Source organism: Patagioenas fasciata, chromosome 9 (genome assembly GCF_037038585.1).
Source record: "Patagioenas fasciata isolate bPatFas1 chromosome 9, bPatFas1.hap1, whole genome shotgun sequence".
Lineage (NCBI taxonomy): Eukaryota > Metazoa > Chordata > Aves > Columbiformes > Columbidae > Patagioenas > Patagioenas fasciata.
In genome coordinates this window covers 19,499,448-19,517,721 of record NC_092528.1, presented here as the reverse complement: position 1 = coordinate 19,517,721, position 18,274 = coordinate 19,499,448, and the positions used below count along the sequence as shown (strand labels likewise).

The 18,274-nt window shown below is 41.6% G+C and overlaps 1 protein-coding gene across 2 annotated transcripts; it reads left to right on the top strand.

Annotated features, from left to right (window-relative positions):
• Positions 1–324: 324 nt before the first annotated feature.
• On the top strand, positions 325–17,627 carry NCEH1 (neutral cholesterol ester hydrolase 1). Of its 2 annotated transcripts, none has more exons than XM_071812565.1 (5): positions 325–349; positions 10,538–10,766; positions 12,633–12,702; positions 15,134–15,305; positions 16,785–17,627. In XM_071812565.1, exons 3-5 carry the CDS (start codon positions 12,665–12,667, stop codon positions 17,400–17,402), a joined length of 828 nt encoding a protein of 275 aa, XP_071668666.1. In that variant the 5' UTR covers positions 325–349; positions 10,538–10,766; positions 12,633–12,664; the 3' UTR covers positions 17,403–17,627. The 2 variants fall into 2 exon arrangements, with proteins under 2 accessions (XP_071668666.1, XP_065700432.1); XM_065844360.2 differs by lacking the exon at positions 325–349 and adding an exon at positions 434–711.
• Positions 17,628–18,274: the final 647 nt, after the last annotated feature.

The following is an 18,274-nucleotide window of genomic DNA, read 5'->3' as shown; positions in this document are numbered from 1 at the left end:
AAGGGCAGACCCTGCCTGGACCCGGGTGTTCCGTTCTCTGTTGGCAAAGAGCCGTCATCCTGCACATCTTCTGGTGCTGGAACCCCTCAGAAGGGAAACTGGGGGTTTGCTGTGGGCTCGCTGCCTCCTGCGCCGGCCCTACAGAACTTCATGGATGCTTTACGGCAGCCCCGGGGTGGGCGAAGGGAAACGGGCCTGGGTGCGGGTGGCCCAGCGCACAGCGGAGCGGCCCCTCAGCCCCTGGCCGTCCCGCTCGCGGCGACACCGGCCTGGCGAGGGGAGGCGCAGCCCCCTCCGCGCCGAGCCTCCGCCAGCCGTGCGGCACAGGCCTCTCCCAGGCCGGCCCGAGGTATTCCCGGCCGAGAGGCGCGGCGAGCTCCGCGGAGCTGCCTCCCCACCAGGCGGGCGGGCCCCGGGCGGGGCGGCGCTGCGCGGGCGCGGAGGCGCAGATAAGGGCGCCGCGAGCGCGTGCTGGCACACAGCCGGCGGGCTGGGCACGGAAACAGCGGGGCTTCCTCCGGGTGGCCCGGCCCTGAGGTGGCCCCGCGCACCGCGGGGGTGGCAGCGGCGGCGATGCGGGCGGCCTGGCTGCTGCTGCCGGCGCTGGCCGCCCTGTCCGCGTACTACGTGTACCTGCCGCTGCCCGGCACCGTGTCGGACCCCTGGAAGCTGATGCTGCTGGATGCCACCTTCCGGGCAGTGCAGCAGACGGTAAGGCAGCGACCCGGGCCCGCTCCCGGCTCTGGAGAAGCGGACAGACCGCACCCCCCCAGCTCCCGCCGGACGCGCCCCAGTGCCGGAGGCGGCTGGAAGCGGCGGCCGCGCCCGCGGGTCGCGATGTGCGCCCCGCGCCGCGCCGGAGGAGGTTCCCGCATAGCCCTCCCGCACCGGTCCCGGAGTCCCCGCGGCCCGAGGGGGAACCGGCCCATCCGGAGAGCCGCGCCGCAGGCAGCGCTCGGTAGTTACAGCGGGAGGAGTCGGCAGCATCACCGACATCCGCGGCTGTAGCGGACCCCCGTTGTGCCGGGTCCCGGTCGCATCCAGGAGGAGCAAATGGCCTCGGGTCCGGGTGCGACGCTCTGCGGGCGGAGGTGAAACCCGGGGGCAGCGCCGGGCAGGATGCGCGGCAGGGTCGCCCCAGGCTGCTGGTGGTTTCGTCCTGATCGGTAAATCAAGCGTGCACATTTCAGCAAAGCTGGCATCCAGTCTGCCCTGTGGGTTTCATGGTGTAGATTTTGTTAGATGTGATTTAGTCTCGTTTCTGGTGTGCAGGCTGTTTTTTTATTCTGATACATTAAGTATGCCTTAAAGAAAACAGAGGGATGCTCTTTCAAATATAAAACTGCCTTGATTTGGTATAGTGTTCCTGAACAAAACTGAATGCTTGATTTTTTTTTTTTTTTTTTAATTTTTTTTTTGTCACAAGACACACATGCCAGTTCTGTCACTTCATGATATCTCCCTCATATTCTGCCAGTGCTTTTATGCTGACATCAGAGACCACTTTCTGATGGTGGCTTTAACTGTCAACTTTATTTTTTTCTAGGATGGTCTGATCTTTTAAAAGGACAAATCAGTCATTGTCAGGCCTGATGTAAGGTAGTATGTATGTGAAAGGTTTTGGGTTTGTTTTGTTTTGTTGTGGGTTTGTTGTTGTTGTTTTATATTTTTCTAGCAGCATTTTGGTTTACTAAGTTGAGACTGAAATGTACAAAACCTTGGACTTTGAGTGGAGAGCACCAGCATATTCAAAATGGGATTAAATTAATTAACAGGGCCTAGATGGGAATGTACCTTCTATATTCCTAATACAATAATTGCAGATGCTGGGAAGCATGAGGAAAGTGGCTTATACACAGTGTCCAGACTTGTATTAATATATTCTGCCTGAATAGCTTCTCTGGTTGCCACTGTTGGAGACAGAGTCTGAGAGCAGACAGACCACTCCTCTGAGCCACTGGGGCATCTTTTCATTGTCAAAATGTGTCACTGAATCAAAGCATATATGTAGGATGAAAGGATAAAGCCTGCTTGCTTGTATAGGATAAAACCTGTTTACTTACATACCCTCCCATATGTCTGCTATGAAAATTATGCAGACATGGCCTACCATAGATTAATTCTTCAGGAAAATCTATGGCTTGACATTCACTTGTTCTATGTTGTTAAGTAACTGAACAGCAAGTGTCCAGCTCAACCAAATTCGTCCATGGTATGGACAGAAGGGCCATGATGCCCCCCAGCTTGCTGCCTGCAAAACACCCAGCTCAGCCAGGAACACCTGAATCAAGTCCATAACCTCTAGCTGAAGGAGACCTATCTTTAGAAAATCATATGACTGTGACTATATATATGTATATTGCTATTGGCTTATGTACACGTTCAGTTTGTTTATGTGGTATGTGGGGCATAGTCAGATGAGTTCTGGTGCCTCTAGCCTGGAGGCTAACAGGTATCTCTCTTGAGATATTCTAAAGGTTTTAATGCCAAGAGGAGCTGGCAGTACAAAGCCTGACTGGTGGGATCTGGATTAAACTGGCAGCGAGAGACTGACATGCTCATATCTGTCTGTGCTCTCTGGGGTGGGGAAGTCTCTGTTAGGGGGAAGTGGTAATTTCTTGGTTGTATACATCTCTGGCCATAGAAATACAAACTTCTATGGTGAGAAAAGTTACTAAACAAGTAACAGTTCCTGTAATGTGACTTACAAACCAAAGGAAGGAACAAGTGCTTACAAACCAAAGAAACAAGTGAGTTTTGCACAAAAGCATAAAAGTGAGGCCTTAGAGGTGCGCTGAATCACAGAACAGGTGAGCCTCGGGCATGTGGAGAGAAAGAGAAGTTGCTTTTCCAAGTGTTAGAAGTCTTTCCAGCACAAAAGAGACAGCACAAAGTCAGGAATAAATGGCTGCCATTAACAAGGAACTGTGTGAACTGAAGCTAGGATTGTAGAAGTTAAGCTTGAGTATTTACTTTGTTAGACAGCTTTTGTGTGTATCTTAAATAAAGGATATGCCTTTTCCTAGAGCTCAGCTTCTCCTTTCTTTCTCTACCAGCTATTGCAAGACCAAGGGGTTTAACATTTCTCTAAATGTGACCATTGAACTTTGCCCCACTTCTGAATGTATTTTCAGCTTGCTATTTATTACTTTCCTTTGTGGGTTTGATAGCAGACAGAAGTACATTTCTGATTTTTAAAATCTCTGAAATGTACTGTAATAATTTTTTCCAAAAGCATGAAGCAAACTTCATGTGTTTCAAATGCAATTAATTGTCTTTTCCTTATTTTGAAATAGATTTGCAAAGACTCTGACAATTAAGCATGACAATTTCTTATTAAGGATAATGTGTTTCTTTTCTCAGTGTATTACTAATCACTACCAATAAAACATAAGAAGGCTGTCATTAGCTTTAAGCGTACTAATTATATAAGGACCGACTCAGCGTCCTGGTTTAGGATGAGACACTTCAACAAAAGTTCCAGTATAATCACATGGTTAAAAATATACATAATGCTTATATGGCAGTTGCTGTAAACAGGTTTCAAAACATACTACAAAGGAGACTGATACTGTCATCCTAATCTTAAATTGGGGGGAACAGAGATAGGAAGAGAACTTACTTGAGGTCACAAAAATTCCAGTGGTGGAGCTGGTGTCCTGGTTTTGTTAAAAAACCAAGTTTCTCTTTTAGTGAATTTGCCTGTCAGCTAAAGCCTTCATATTAGCTGCATTTTCCTGGAGAACCAATTGCATGTTGTGGTAAACATAGCAATGGAATGCTAACTTATTGATAAGGACAGTTTCACATTTCACGAGAGGGGCAACGAGAAACAGGTGACCAAGAAACTGACCACCTGTGTATAACATTCCATTCATGTGAATACTTCATATAAAAGTGGGAGATCATGAGGATCGCATCCCTTTTCCTTTTTCCCTTTTGCTTATGGCCGACATTAGGAGAGGACCTTGCTGGTTGTCCCTGCCAACTGAGGCCTAGTGACAGACTGAATCCAGCTCCGGTTGGCTGCACAGTCCAATCCAGGACTTTGGGTGCTGGCTTTGCAGTTGCTGAGACTTTAAAGATTGGTTTTGTATATTTTGCATTATTTTCTCTATTCTTATTAGTAGCATTAGTAAAACATTTTTAATTTTTCCAACTCTCTTCTCTCTCTCCTTCTTTTCCTCCCGATCACTTGTCCTGAGTGGGAAGGGGGAGAGGGAGAGCCAGAAGGGGGAAGGGTGGCAGGGAGGAGGTTAACAATACATCTGCCACGGTTTTATTGTCACCCCGCAATCAAAACCCTCAACAGCTGGAAACTGAGCTGGGTTTTTAGAGCCTTGTTCCTGCACCCTCTTCAATGTTCTGTGCTGCCCCAGAATGAAAGCAGGGAAACTTGGACTTTAAAAATATTAATGCATTGATGTGAAAGTGCTTAACTGAGAGTAATTTGCCCCTCTCACTTGTCTCAAAATAGGGCATGGTAACATTTTTACAGAAAACTGATATAACACAATTTTAGATCAGAAATTAAAAACTATGTACATACGTATGTATATAGGTACGTCAGAATTCAGATTCACCGAAATTTGGACAGCCACATAAAATTAATTATGGGACTGAGCAACAAGATTAACCACAGTTATTGTTTTACTTGGTATCTGTCAAGAAGTGTCTAAAGCAGCATGTTGTAATTCTGCAGTTAACAGCAGGATTGATAGAGGTGTTTTTCACGTCTTCCTCTAACCAGTCTCCCTTATCAGAGTAAAGAGAGCAGTATATGTTTACTTAATAAGCAGTAAGTTTTTTCTGAACACCACTGTCAAGATACTTGCTATTCTGGTGCATGGCAAGGAAGAAAGGATTTTTCTGGAACTTGGACAGCTGTTAGCAGAGGTTTAGAAGCATGAATAAGCTGGCATAGAGTCCATACAATAGATGTATATGGAAGAAGGTAGGCAGCTGCACAGGGGAGAAAACTATCCTGATCAGACAAGCAGTCCCTTCATGACCCTCTGCCACCTGCTTTTGTAATGAATTCTAGGGCATGGGGCATCAACATCTGGGATTAGAGAAAACAGTAGTTAGTTCTAGCACTTTAATCTGTCTACTCATATATTTCACAGCATGTGACTTCTGGACATAAGTCATAGTTGTAGCCACCCAAGTAAGTTCTTGATGTTTTTGCATGCAAGAACAAACTCTTGGGATTGCTTTACAGTGAGCCAAGCCGCTACTTGTGGCGGCAAGTGGGTCTCACAGCAGTGGCACCGGAGCAGAAACGGACCCACACTGGAAGTCCTCTGTGCAGTAACATAACTTGGTTTTTTGTCTCTGTCTAAAATAAAAGCACATACTTATTCATCCATTATGTGCACAAACCCTTACATTAAAAATGTAATCTAGTTCTTGCTTCTAGTTACTAAAATGTAAAGCAGTCTACTTGACTTCAGTTCTAAAGGCAATTCATAGAACTAAGAGGACTTTGAGGACTGCCTTTATATAACAGTGTTAAAAATACATATTATTTACTAGGCAATAAGGCATCTGCATTAAGAAATGTGTCCATAAAATAAAAGAAAATAGACGTTCACCTTTAAACAGGATAAACTGCATGAAATGTACAAGAAAAATTATGTTCTGCCCATAGCTAAAGCGGGAAATGGCCCAAGTTTATTTTTCACTAATCTGTTACTGACTACAAATATTGTAGCTGTCAGTTTGGACTCTAATGTTCTAGAAATGTGTTTTGCAAAGTGATGCCTAAATTGAGGACAGTACCTGCATCTTTTAAGGTAGGAAGTTTAGTCTTAGACAGTTCAGTCACCCAGTTCTAGCATCATTACTCATTTGAGTCACGAGTGAGATTTGGCTCAGTCTGCAGTAGCATTATATGAAGAAAGAGCCTTAGTTGTTTGCCTAATTCCTTATCCTGCTGAGACCTGTAAGGTCAAAGCGGGACCTTTGGTCTGACAGCTGTGATGGCAGCAGAGGAAGCAGCTGATGCATTGGGACACACTGCCTTTCTGCCACGTCTGAATGTGACCTGCTGCAATAATTGTGTGACTAAAGGTTGGAGATGTGACAGTGTTAGCTCTGGAAGTCATACGAGGACAAAGAATTCCAATATGCAGAGTACTGTTAGAGGTTAATAGAAATTAGCAACAGGAAAACTATTTTGGTGTGGGTTTTTTTTTTTTTTTTTTTTTTTTGGTAATACAGAACACATGACTAATATGGAATATAAGTCCATGAGGGACGTAAGTGTACTAGTCATGAGCATTTGGGATTCTTCATGAAATTACCAGCTGAGGAGCCAATAGAAGAATCCTAATAGTTTAGGGACAGATATTGGTGATTAAAGTGAATATGTTGCCTGTCTAGAGCACTACTTTCTTCATTCTGTCTGCTTTTTATCACCACCCTGACTCCTTTCTTCATTTATTGAAAATTTTCTCCTACATCAATTAAATCTTTCACTATCCAGTACCCCTCAGCAAATAATTCACCAGGAGAAAGGCGTCAGTCTTGAACAATTCAATCTCTAGAGGGTCCCTGGGTTGTCCTTACCCGAAAACTCGTGTTATGGGGATGTCCTGGTAAAAGAGAAGGAGACTGTGGCTGTACTGGTTGCTTTGCCTGACTTGTTGGAGGGCTGGGGAGCATAAACCACCGTGCTGCCGAGGCAGACGTGGGTCTCACAGAGAGCAGCCCCAAAATGAAAAGCTCCAATCAGAAATGAGCAATAGGGGTATTGTAATATGTCCACGGTGGTTATTTGCTTAATTGGCTCAAAAGCCAGCAAAATACTCACATTTGTATTGCTAGCCTGTCTTGCGAGGTCCTCCTGTTCATCCAGCTCTGCCTTACTTGCCATTACTAGATCCAGCCCATGATGCCATCAGGTTCACCAGACACGTTTTCCCAGTTACCTGTTCGGAAAACAAAAGTGTTTATTCAGCTGGATGCATAAAAACTGTTCCTACATGGGAAAACTTATGGCTGTGGCCCAGACTGTGCGCCATGCCTGGGGCTGGTGCAGCAATTCTGGGCTAATTACCCACAGGGCTTTCATTTTTGTACTATCCCCTCTTGTTTTTTTCTGTAGTCCCCCAAATTACTTAACTTCCCCCTTGTCCTTTTGCTGTGTCTTCACTAGCTTTTATTACAGCGCTGTCTTGTCTCCTTTTCACCAGAGAACACCGATTCTCTCTTCTATTCTGCATGCATAGACACACACACATAATTTCCATATATTTAAGGGCTGTATTTGATAACCTGCAACAGTCCTGCATGCTGTCACAGTAAGAGTGATAAAGTCACAGATACCAGCAAGGATCAAACCACTCACTGCTGACATGAGGTGACTGGATACAGCTTTGATAATGAATTTAAGCCAAATCCAGCTGTGGACTGTGGCCAAAAGGGCTGGTTGCATCCTTCCGCCCGAGTCTCTCTGTCCTGCCTTGGCTTCTCAGTAAGATGGTGACCCAGCTGGAGTTTGCTGTTGTTTCTCTGATTTTGCTGGGTTCACAGGGAGCTGATGCAGCAAGGTGATAACTCCGAGGCTTCACATTTGTTCGTGTCAACATTAGAAAGGTGCCAGGAATGCACAGTCAACAGGATGGGCAGGTTTGCTCTTTGGAGGCCAATGTAGTCCTAGAAGAGAGTTAGCCAACCATTAAACACATCTGCTGCCAGTAGTTATATTACACAGTGATAAGATATTATATATCTATTTTAAATATTTGTTTATAGAAAAAATATAAATATCAGAATTTTATTTTTAAGAACTTTGGACAAGACTAGCTCTTTGCCAGCAAAAAGTGCAATCCCGATGCCTTATAAAGGACAATCAGACTGATTAGATAGGTGTACTTGCAAAAAAGTCTGTCTGGTGTTTAGCAAAAAAAATGCCAATGCCTAACAAAAAAAATAGGACTGTTGTTTTTGTGCCCTGATGTACAAAGTGTCTCTTCCAGGCTTTTGGATTCTTAGGAAGAGTGGTCTATTCTAGGAAAAAAAAAAAGGCATGAAAGCCTGTGATAACCTGGGGATGGCCACGGCACTTTGAGTTTTAAAGATCAGGGCAAAACGCTTCCTAGTAAACAACACTAACTAGCCTTGAAAATAAAACATTTCTGATTCCAGGCAACATTTGATCATCTCATCTACAAAGAATGTGGACTAAAGGGGGAGAAAACTAAAATGGGATGCCTATTGCAGAACAGTCAGGCTAAAAAAAAAAATCAATCTACAAACCCACTGTTTTCCCTGGCAGTATTTCTAAAGTTGATTCCCAGTGGTTACCGTCCCCAGGAGCCTCCATGGGGCACAGGGAGGGTCTGACCTTCAGCTGGTTACATCAGTGGCAGCCCAACAGACTGTGTGCCAAATTATTAATAGATGTATTGTTCTTCAGATTTTGAGTTTGAACTGGATTTTCCTGTGGGAATTTTTCAGTAACAGTAGGAGAAAAGCATGTTCTGAAATTCAGAGGAACAAACAGCCTCATGAATTCAGCATTTCTTCCCAATTGCTGGATACTTTGTGTTTTTTCTCCCAGAGAGAAACGTCTTGCAATATAAAGAAATGATATTCCATCCAAAAAGCAGCAAGCATTTTAAAATTTGGATTACCACCAAACTATGGCAGCAGGGTGACATTACTACAAGCTAAAGCAAGAAAATAAGGTCATATTTGTAAATTCTTGTTTTGGAAGTGAATTCCTCTCCCTACTCTCATAGCAAGCCATATGAAAGCTTGTCTGTTTTCTACAGCAATCTGCAGTGGAAATACAGCTATGCAGGGCTGTTTCTCTACAGTCTCTAACTGAAAGCAAACATATATATTTAACGTTCAAACTAATGATGACAGATTAAAATGCCACATGTCAGAAACTGGGGCTGTAGACCTATGAAGACAGATCTTCTTTGGCATGGATGCTGCTGAATGCTTCAAAATCTGCTTCTCCTCTGGAGGTGTGTGTGTATCCTTGTGAACAGAGAGACTGTGAAACTCTTACTTGCAAAATCACGGCTGTCACAAGGAACCAGACTTGGCTTCCACTTAGCTTTTGTACAGCTTAAACTATGGCAAGTATCCATTCTTCACAATGTGAAATGTGGTCAGACCAGTACCTGGGTGATCCTGCTTTTTCAGGTGTCAGCACCTTTAATTCATACTGGCAGGTTTGTGCTGTACTGGTGGTACCGGCAGAATTAAAACAGTAAAGTGGTTGTATGTAGCCGAGCTGTGTGTCTCCTAACAGGACATTTTTTCTTCCAAGTATCTGTTACCTCTATCCAAAATAAAAAAATCACAGCTGACAGTTTTCTTTATGGTGGTCATCTTAATGATACACATTAGGCCTGTATTAATTTTACCTCCCAACTTCATCGCCTTGACTGAAAAAGTTGTAGAAAAGGCTGAGCTGATTCTTCCAATTTCTAGCCTTCATCACTAGGATAGAGATTAACTTTGCAAAATGGGAAAGACCCCCACTACTTTTTAATGTCCAGTATCAACATCATGGTCCCTGCAGCCCTTTGGCTCATCCTTTGCCTCCCCTTTTGCACCAGCCAGGGAATGGGCACAAGTATTCACCACAAATAGTGCGCAGATCACACAGGGGGAGCAGGTCATGACCATTTATGCTGGAGGAATGCCTTGGATCCCCATGCTATTTGCTGAGACAAATAGGTTTTTAATCTCTTCAGGGCAAAGTTAAAAAAATAAACATGAAAACAGAAGTCCTGGATAGGCAAAGGAGATAAAATGTTATTCCTTCTACTGTAAGGGGACAGAAAGATCAGATCATTCTTCATTTTCATAGTGTTTTACACCCCATCCACCAAAAAAAAAAAAAAAAAAAAAAAGTCATGTGCTTTAGTTGCTGGGGTTGGAAAAAAAAAGTCACAAGCCTGCCATGGTTCTTGGATAGTGTTTTGGATCCTTCCCAATTCAATAGGTAAATACAGGACAAGCCAATAAACAACTATTATATTCCTTTAAGACCATTCCTGTTTTCAAACTTCTTTGCAATCCTTGAGAACATTCTTAATTTGGAAGGGGAAAGACTTAACGCTTTGGGGTGGAACAAGAGAAATACTTGGCATTTTTGGCACCTTACCACCACAAAAAATTAGTCTGTGTGGTATTGCCCTCTGCTGGCATTCGTCTGAGGAGCTTCCCAGGTCCCATGGTGGAGCACACTGGTGATGTTCATCTCTTTTTGGAGGTGTCTTTCAAAGGCAAGGATCTGAGTGCTCATTCACATTTGTTTTGATCCATGTAGTGCTCATAGTTTGATTTATTTTGACAACACAGAATCTTTTATGGACAGGGTTTTGTTTTAACACAGCTTTAAAAGCATTAGAGGTCTTTGATAATTGTTCATTTTCTGGTGAATATTCTAAGAATCCATATTCGTTTTCATATAGGACCTGCCCTTTGAAGATGGTTGCATTAAACATCAATACGGTTTTGTATGATATGCTCTGAAGTAACAGAACTGTCCTTTTTTCTTTTTTCCTAGTGTCACCTGATTCACTATCTGAGACTCAGCCATCACTTGATAGTTCTGAATTATATAATTTGTACCTTTGACAAACTGAAGTCTGTCTCCTCTGAAGACCTTACCGTCACAGATGCTGTTTTTGATGGCGTGGAAGTCCGAATATTTGAACCCCCTAGGAAGCGGGATGAACAGCTCAAGCGCAGCGTTGTTTACATCCACGGAGGGGGCTGGGCCTTGGCAAGTGCAAGTATGTGTCTGCCAGGAATTAAATAGGATTCTGGGCTGATATCCTCCTAGCGGGAGAAGCCAAAAGCTGCGTTTTCTGCCAGGCATGACCATTTTGCTAAGACATACCTGATTTCAGTAGTAGCTGTCTCTACTCTGGTAGATCCAGCTCTAAGGAGGGAGGGGGAAAAATATCATGAACACACAGCAAAAATACATCTCTTATCTGCACATGAGCTGTAAAAAGGCCAAAAGATTAATTTTGTTACATCCTGAAAGGAGAAAATAGCTTATTGTTTAAATTCCTGGGATGCCTGTGTGGGGTAAGGCCAGTCCTCCGTTTTCTATGGCCATGTTCAAATACCGATCAGGATCCAGCAACCACGTGTAAGGGTTTTGCCCCATTTTCACTCTGTAATTAACAGAAGAGTGAGCTGAACAACACTGTAACAGCATCACTAACGTTTGGCTTTTAAATAATGCATACTTGGAATATATCCTGCTGATCACAGGCCATGGGCAGAGTGATGGAGGAAATGAGTAGAGGTGGGTTCCCCTGCCATGGTCTGGCCCCTCCGTGAGGGGACAGCTGTGACCACCAGAACAAGTTACCTTGAAAATTAATGCTGTTTACTCCAATTACCTTGGAAGCTACAAACATGATCAGAGAAATTAAGGTATAGCTATAGACCGTGATAAGCTGACCACTGATCCTACCACCTTGTACAGGAGAAAAATCCTGGGAGGAGAAAGGGCATGTGGTTCTCATGGCTGCTCCATCTGGTAGGAGTCTTCCTCCTTTTATTTCCTCATTGCTCTTGTGGCATTATGAAGTCCATACAGCCCTCATGCATCCTGTGGCTTCATCTGTAGAAAAAGAACATTAATGACATTAATGGAGTTTTTCCAAAATGTTCCAAAACAAAGACTGGTTGCATTTGGACTATGCATGTGTAAGTCTCTTAGACCATGATTTAAGGGAGATTTAGGTTCCTAAATAACTTTAAAATCTGGCCTTCACATGCCTTTGGAAATCCCATCACTTTATCCTATAGCAGTTTAAATTTTTTTTCCTCTTCCTACAGAGGGATTGTACTCTGAGATGGGTTTTCTTAGGCCTGTCTAAGGGATGTTTGTTAGTGTCCTGCCCACCTCATTTGTTTTGTAACAGCTTGCATATGACTCTTGTGCAAAAAGTTTATATGAAATTGTCACGCTTCGTTTGGATGACTGTAGCTTAGCTGTGTCAGGACACTGTCATCAAGTCCAAGATGCAGAAGTTAATGGCACAAATGTTACACTAAATATTAAATTCTAAAACTAGATACTTTGGGAAATGCTTAGTGTCTTAGTATATTTTATAGTACCAGGAACCATCAATTAAGTAACTGGAAAGGAATAAAATTAAAGAACATCAGTCCACCAATAAATATAATAGCTGTGATTAATCTTCCCTTAAATGAGTAGTTCAGTTGACACTAATAGGCAACTCATTAAAATCAAAGCAATGCATGCTATAATCAAATGACCAACAAGCAGTGACTCATAGAGTGATAACTCTCTCTGGACGCTAATGCCCCCAAGCCTCTGGGTACCCTAAATTTTGCCCAACTGAGAGAACTGTAATAGGTGGATGAAATGACATGCCTCAAGTCACCAAGAACCAGCTGAGAAAGAAAGCATTAGACTGCAGGGACTTTTCAAGGCATGAATTATGTTCCTTCCGCTACAATCTGAATTTGGCAATTATCTATTGCACGCTGATCTCATTTACTTTGCTTATATTTGTATAATGTGTTTATATTTTCTGAGAAGGTTTACCTACGGCTTTGTGACTATTGACACAAATGGACTCGTATGTTCCTAACGCCATGTCCTTTCATTCCAGGAACAAGCCTTTATCACAATCTCTGCAGAATCATGGCTGAATCTCTCAATGCTGTAGTTGTCTCAGTTGAGTGAGTAATCTAAAACCGATCAAATAATTTTAAGGTATTAGAAATATGTAACACAGTCCTTTTAGCTCTTCTCTTGTCACTGGTTTGTGTATAAGGCTTTAACTTGGACAATCATTCTCTTTATCAGTGTGATATTTTTACTCTTTTAAGATTACAACAAACTGGAAAGGTATAAAAAATTCATTTGGGTTTCTAATTATTTTAGAGGTCCTTCTAGAAGGCAGAAATGTGGGAAAAGAAAGTAGCACCTAATTCAGTTGGACAAATACTAAAATGCAAATTTTAGTGCATCTTGCAATGGTATCTATATGTAAGGAGTGCAGCTAAAACCTGAGATCACTCCAGTACCAAGTTATGATCCTGTATATACTTGTGAACTTTAAGAACAACCAACCAAAGAAACCAAACACATTTGGACATGATATATACCTGAAGGAAGGCTGAGCTACATCTCTATGCCTTCTCATGTGGCAAGAGAGACTTCTGCCATCCTCAGTGGCCACTCCCACGGGTGCAAGGTATATTTATATATACATATATATACACACATTAAAAATCATATGGTATTAAAATATATATATTAACACCCCCTGAAGTCTGTGTATAAACCATAATTTCTATGTCCTATTGAGCAAGGGTCTGCAATGTAAAAAATTATCAAATCATTCTCCCCCGCTCATTAAACAGAATACACCGAGGAATCTGGCATTTCCCTGCTGCTCTCTCGACCTCCCGCTGTTCCACTGTCTCGTTTAAGCTTTGTCCTCCACTCAAGAGCCAAGGACTGCCAGGGTGCCAGGCAACAGAGAAGCAGCGTTGCTTTTTTAACTCGCTGAACAAGTCCAAAATAAACAAACCTCTTGACTAGCTCACTATATTACCTAGATGACTCCAACTTGATTGGTACTTTTCCCATCCTTATTGTCAACTTTAATATTTTCTGTTGCACACCCAAGCACTTGATGTAACTACTCAAGCTTCCCACCTACCATTGATTACAAACCAAGCTCTGTGATCTAATTGTAACTTAATTTTACAGAGTTGATGTTACTTATTCAACACTTACAGCATACTTTAAAGGACCACTTTTTTTTAATTAATTTTTTGTTATTTATTAGTAGAAACTATGAAAAGTACTAAAGCAGCTGTTGGTTATTCCAGACGAGCTGCAACCACAGTATTGAAAAGTTCCTTATGATTTCTTTTCTGATTTATGGTGGTTTAATTCTGCTTGTTTCTCTGAGTTATTGTTTACCTCTTCTCCTTAGCCATTATATCTTCCAGTAAAAGTGCTTTTACTCAATTAGTAAAGTCTAATTAATTTTCTCATTGGTTTAATTGCATGTCTCATTTTCATGATATATCCATAGTCTGTTTTCCAGTTTCGCAAGGAGTTCCCAAAGGACTCTCTCGTATTCCTTGGTAGCTGATGCAATATATAGGTTGCTTTCTGAAGGCAGGTCAGATTTGGAGTTCAAAATACTTTTTGCGTAACCTAAGTTTAAAATTTATTCTGCATATGAAACTTTTTTAGTTTAGATTGTAAAGAAAATGTTTTGAATCAGAAAATTGGATTTTGTTTTGCTGAGCTCTGCTGAGAATATGTAAAATCTGTTATTTGAAAAGCTACAAACAGAAGACATACTTTGTACCATAAGGCCTAGTAACAACTCTTATATTACATATTATTTGGTAAATATGAACAGACTTCTCCTGCACTGTTTAGAAACTGAGAAAATCTCATGAATGGGATTCAGCTGCTGGCTCTTCCTGGGCAGACTGTTTTACTGTTTTCCTCTCTCTATGCCTCACTCTCTCCACCTGTGCAATGGGCATATTCTTGCTCCTCTCCTTGATATAGGAGAGGAATTACTGAATCTGTTGCACTGAAACAAAATTGGTTCTTCTTGGCTTTGCTTCTTGGGTATTGTTGGTTTCATGGCACAGAGGTGAGCGAGGTTCACCCCCTTCTGAGCACAGGTAAAGATTTAGGAAAAAAACACTTAGCTATTTGGCTCAGTGGAATCTCTTGGGAGTATATTAAATATTCTTCCTCATACCTAGTTATGGGGGATTTGGATCAAAAACAGGCTGATTATAATGACTCCCTTGCCAAGGTTGTTTTAAATACTCATTCATTTTTATAATGTGTGATTAAATCCTCTATTGGGAAATCCTACGAATGAGCTGCACAATTTTATACGATCTTGGTATTATTCATATCTAATAGGTTTGTATTAATCCTTCAGAATTAGAGCATTAATTATAAGATTAAGTCGTACATAAATATTACACACCTCATATTTTTCTCATCGTATTTGTCCTAATGAAATAGTAATTTGCCATTAAAGAATACCCAATAGCACCTGCAAATCCTGAAAGAGAGGTAGATAGATGGTAATAATTGTTTCTCACCTCTTTTCTTTTGCAGATACAGGCTGGTACCAGAGGTGTGCTTCCCCGAGCAATTCCACGATGCTCTTCGGGCTACTAAACATTTCTTGCAGCCTGATGTCTTGGCTGAGTATTCAGTTGACCCGAGTCGAATTGCAATTTCTGGCGATAGCGCAGGAGGAAATTTGGCAGCTGCTGTGTGTCAGCAGGTAACATCCAGTCTCTGTTATGTATTACACTACGACAATCCCGAATTCAGAGATGCATATAGGTTGACAGGTTCTTTGTGCTGCATCATCACAAGGTGATGTGCCAAGCCTAGAGACAGAATGGTAGAAAGCCAGCATCTGGTGACTTTACAGAAGAAAAATGAGTCAATTGCAATGTCTTACTACAGTTATGAGTTGTTATGGGCCAGATGTTAAGAGCAAGTAGCTAATTTAGGTTTTTTATCCCTTTTGTTGGTGAATTCTTTATTTTTCTAAGTAGGTGACTAGGTACATGTGTAATTTATCAATTTAGCTTTCGATTTTTAGATGCTTGTCTCTGAAAATGTTTTTATCTATTTCAAATACAAATGAGGGACAAAAATACAATAAATAGAAGCTTAATTCTTCTGTTAAATTGTCATCCTGTAGCATTTTGCAATTTTAAGGAAATTTCTTTTGTATATCTGCAATTTAAATGTAATCTGAATTTAATCTAGTAAAGATTTTAAAGGCAGCCTGAGGCAAGTAATAATATTTTTCATGGTTGAGTGAAATATTGTTATTAGGTTTTTTGTATTACCATAACCATTGGTGATAAGAAAGCAGATATCATGTGCAGACAGCTAATTATTATGACAACCTTGCAATATTGAATTAGGGTGAAAAATTAATAGGGGACAATTACACTAAAAGTTTCAATATTGAGGACTGATAAACATGATAGTACCATGTTTTGAAAGCAGCATTCCTAATTAATTTCCCTGATGCATTATTCTTTTTAAAGCAATGACGTGGGACTGTTTCAGGGAGAGGTTAAATACATTAAGTTTCTTCAGCCTGAAAAAGAGACAGACAAGATAGGATATGATGGAGAACTTTGTATCTCATATAGAAGATGAAACAAAACAAGTGTTGGCTGATTCTTCCAGAAAAAGATTAGAGGGTACCAAATGTGTAATTGGTAGGATCAAATCAAATGCATATGCTGGCTTCAGGTCACAGTGAAGTAGTTCTGTACAAGGTGAGCCTTTGCTAGGGAAAAAACTGTGGATGCCAACAATTTGCATATGCTCAAAAAAAATAAATTAGATAATTCCTGGAAGAAAAATCCATTAAAAACTGTTAAAAGCAAGAATAGCTCCTTTGATTCAGGAAGTTCTTCAATTGCACATTGTTTAACAGGAAACTACATCAGCAAAATGCCACTTTACACTTTTTTTTTTTCTTACACCCTTCAACAAGCTTCTGCCATTGATTTCTGCTTGAGACAGGATACTGAGTCTGCCTGGATGGCCATCTTAACAAAATAAGAAAGATCACCCTGCTAATACTGCAGACAAGAGAGCAACATTATATGTATAAGAGCAGAATTCAGCCTAAAAATTGTCAAATGAACAGTTGCCTGCATGAAGCTCTGTGTTGATATTGTAATGTTTATTTTCTTTATAAACCCAATTCTGCCCTATATTCTTCACACAGCTTAGCAAAGATGAGCATTTGACCGTCAGACCGAAACTGCAGGCCTTAATTTACCCAGTCCTTCAGGCGTTCGACTTCAATACACCTTCTTATCAGCAGAACATGAATATGCCTGTTCTTCCCCGTTATGTCATGATCAACTATTGGATAGATTATTTCAATGGGAATTATGACTTGGCTCACTCACTGCTGATTAACAACCACACTGCTCTGGATGTTGGTGAAGCTCTGTCTTTCAGAGGACGTCTGAACTGGACATCTCTACTACCTTCATCGTTCAAAAAGAACTACAAGCCTTTAATACAAACCACAGGCAGGGCTGAAATCATTCACGAGATCCCAGCACTGCTTGATGTACGAGCAGTCCCGCTCCTTGCAGACAATGAAACTCTGCAGATGCAGCCCAAGACTTACATCCTGACCTGTGAGAATGACGTCCTGCGAGATGACGGGGTGATGTACGCTAAGCGCTTGGAGAACGCCGGCGTGGAAGTCACGCTCGATCACTTTGATGACTGCTTTCATGGCTGTATGATATTCACCATCTGGCCTACTGACTTCTCAGCGGGTGTTCAGACCAGGAACAGCTACATCAAATGGCTGGATGAAAACCTCTGAAGAGAAATCTCTCGAGAAGACACGGGGTGCCCAACTCTGGTGTCTGTTCTTGCTAAAGAGCAAACAGTAAAAAAGTGCACTTTTCCAAATTCAGGCTTCATCCGTTCAACTGCAGCTGCTGGTGGGGGGGCAGTTACAAATGACTAACTACAGCATTTACTAGCTTGATTGACCCTGCCCAGCAAAGAATTTTGAGAAATACCTTTTCAAGCTTTGATACTCCCCCCCACACACTTTTTTTCAGATGACTATTGCCAAACACAAGCAAATGTTGAGCAAGGAGATCAGCATTCCTGTGCCATTCTTAATTAGTCACAAAGGCCATCAATTTTTGAGTGATGGGAGATAAAGCCAAACACCTACATCTACATGTGAATATGTAAAAATGGGAGCTAGTTTTCAACAGCGGTGAGCACTTGCTGTCAAACAAAGTGTCAGCAGTTTCGCCTTTGACAGGGGAGCCATGCATTTTAATGTCATGCATGGATTTAAGTGTTGGCTTTAGGCACATAGTCAAACAGCTCGTTTAAATTAAAAAAAAAAAAAAAAAAAAGCTCTTCTGGGCAGTTCAGACGATGCTAGACAAGTCTCCTAGCCAAATGTGTAATTCAGCTTTGGAATTTGGTCTTTTTAGTTATTTATATTTTATAAAAGCACAGGACTAAATATATTTTCAATAAAAAGTATTACAGCTTGCATAGAAATATATAGGACAAAATACCATGTGTAGCAGCAGAATCCAGGTGGTTTATGTGAGTGAGCTTCAAAGCTGACTACTTATTTGGCTAAAGAATGTGGCTTTGTCTGTGTTTAAAGCCTCAGCTTTATGACCTCCTTACAGAACATACAAGCCACTAAAAAAATCTACTGTG

Excerpts from the sequence above, each read along its gene's own strand:
- NCEH1 (XM_065844360.2), top strand. The coding sequence starts at position 574 with ATGCGGGCGGCCTGGCTGCTGCTGCCGGCGCTGGCCGCCCTGTCCGCG. Across the intron at positions 712-10,537 it reads TCCGGGCAGTGCAGCAGACG|TGTCACCTGATTCACTATCT; the intron begins GTAAGGCAGCGA and ends CTTTTTTCCTAG. Across the intron at positions 10,767-12,632 it reads CTGGGCCTTGGCAAGTGCAA|GAACAAGCCTTTATCACAAT; the intron begins GTATGTGTCTGC and ends CTTTCATTCCAG.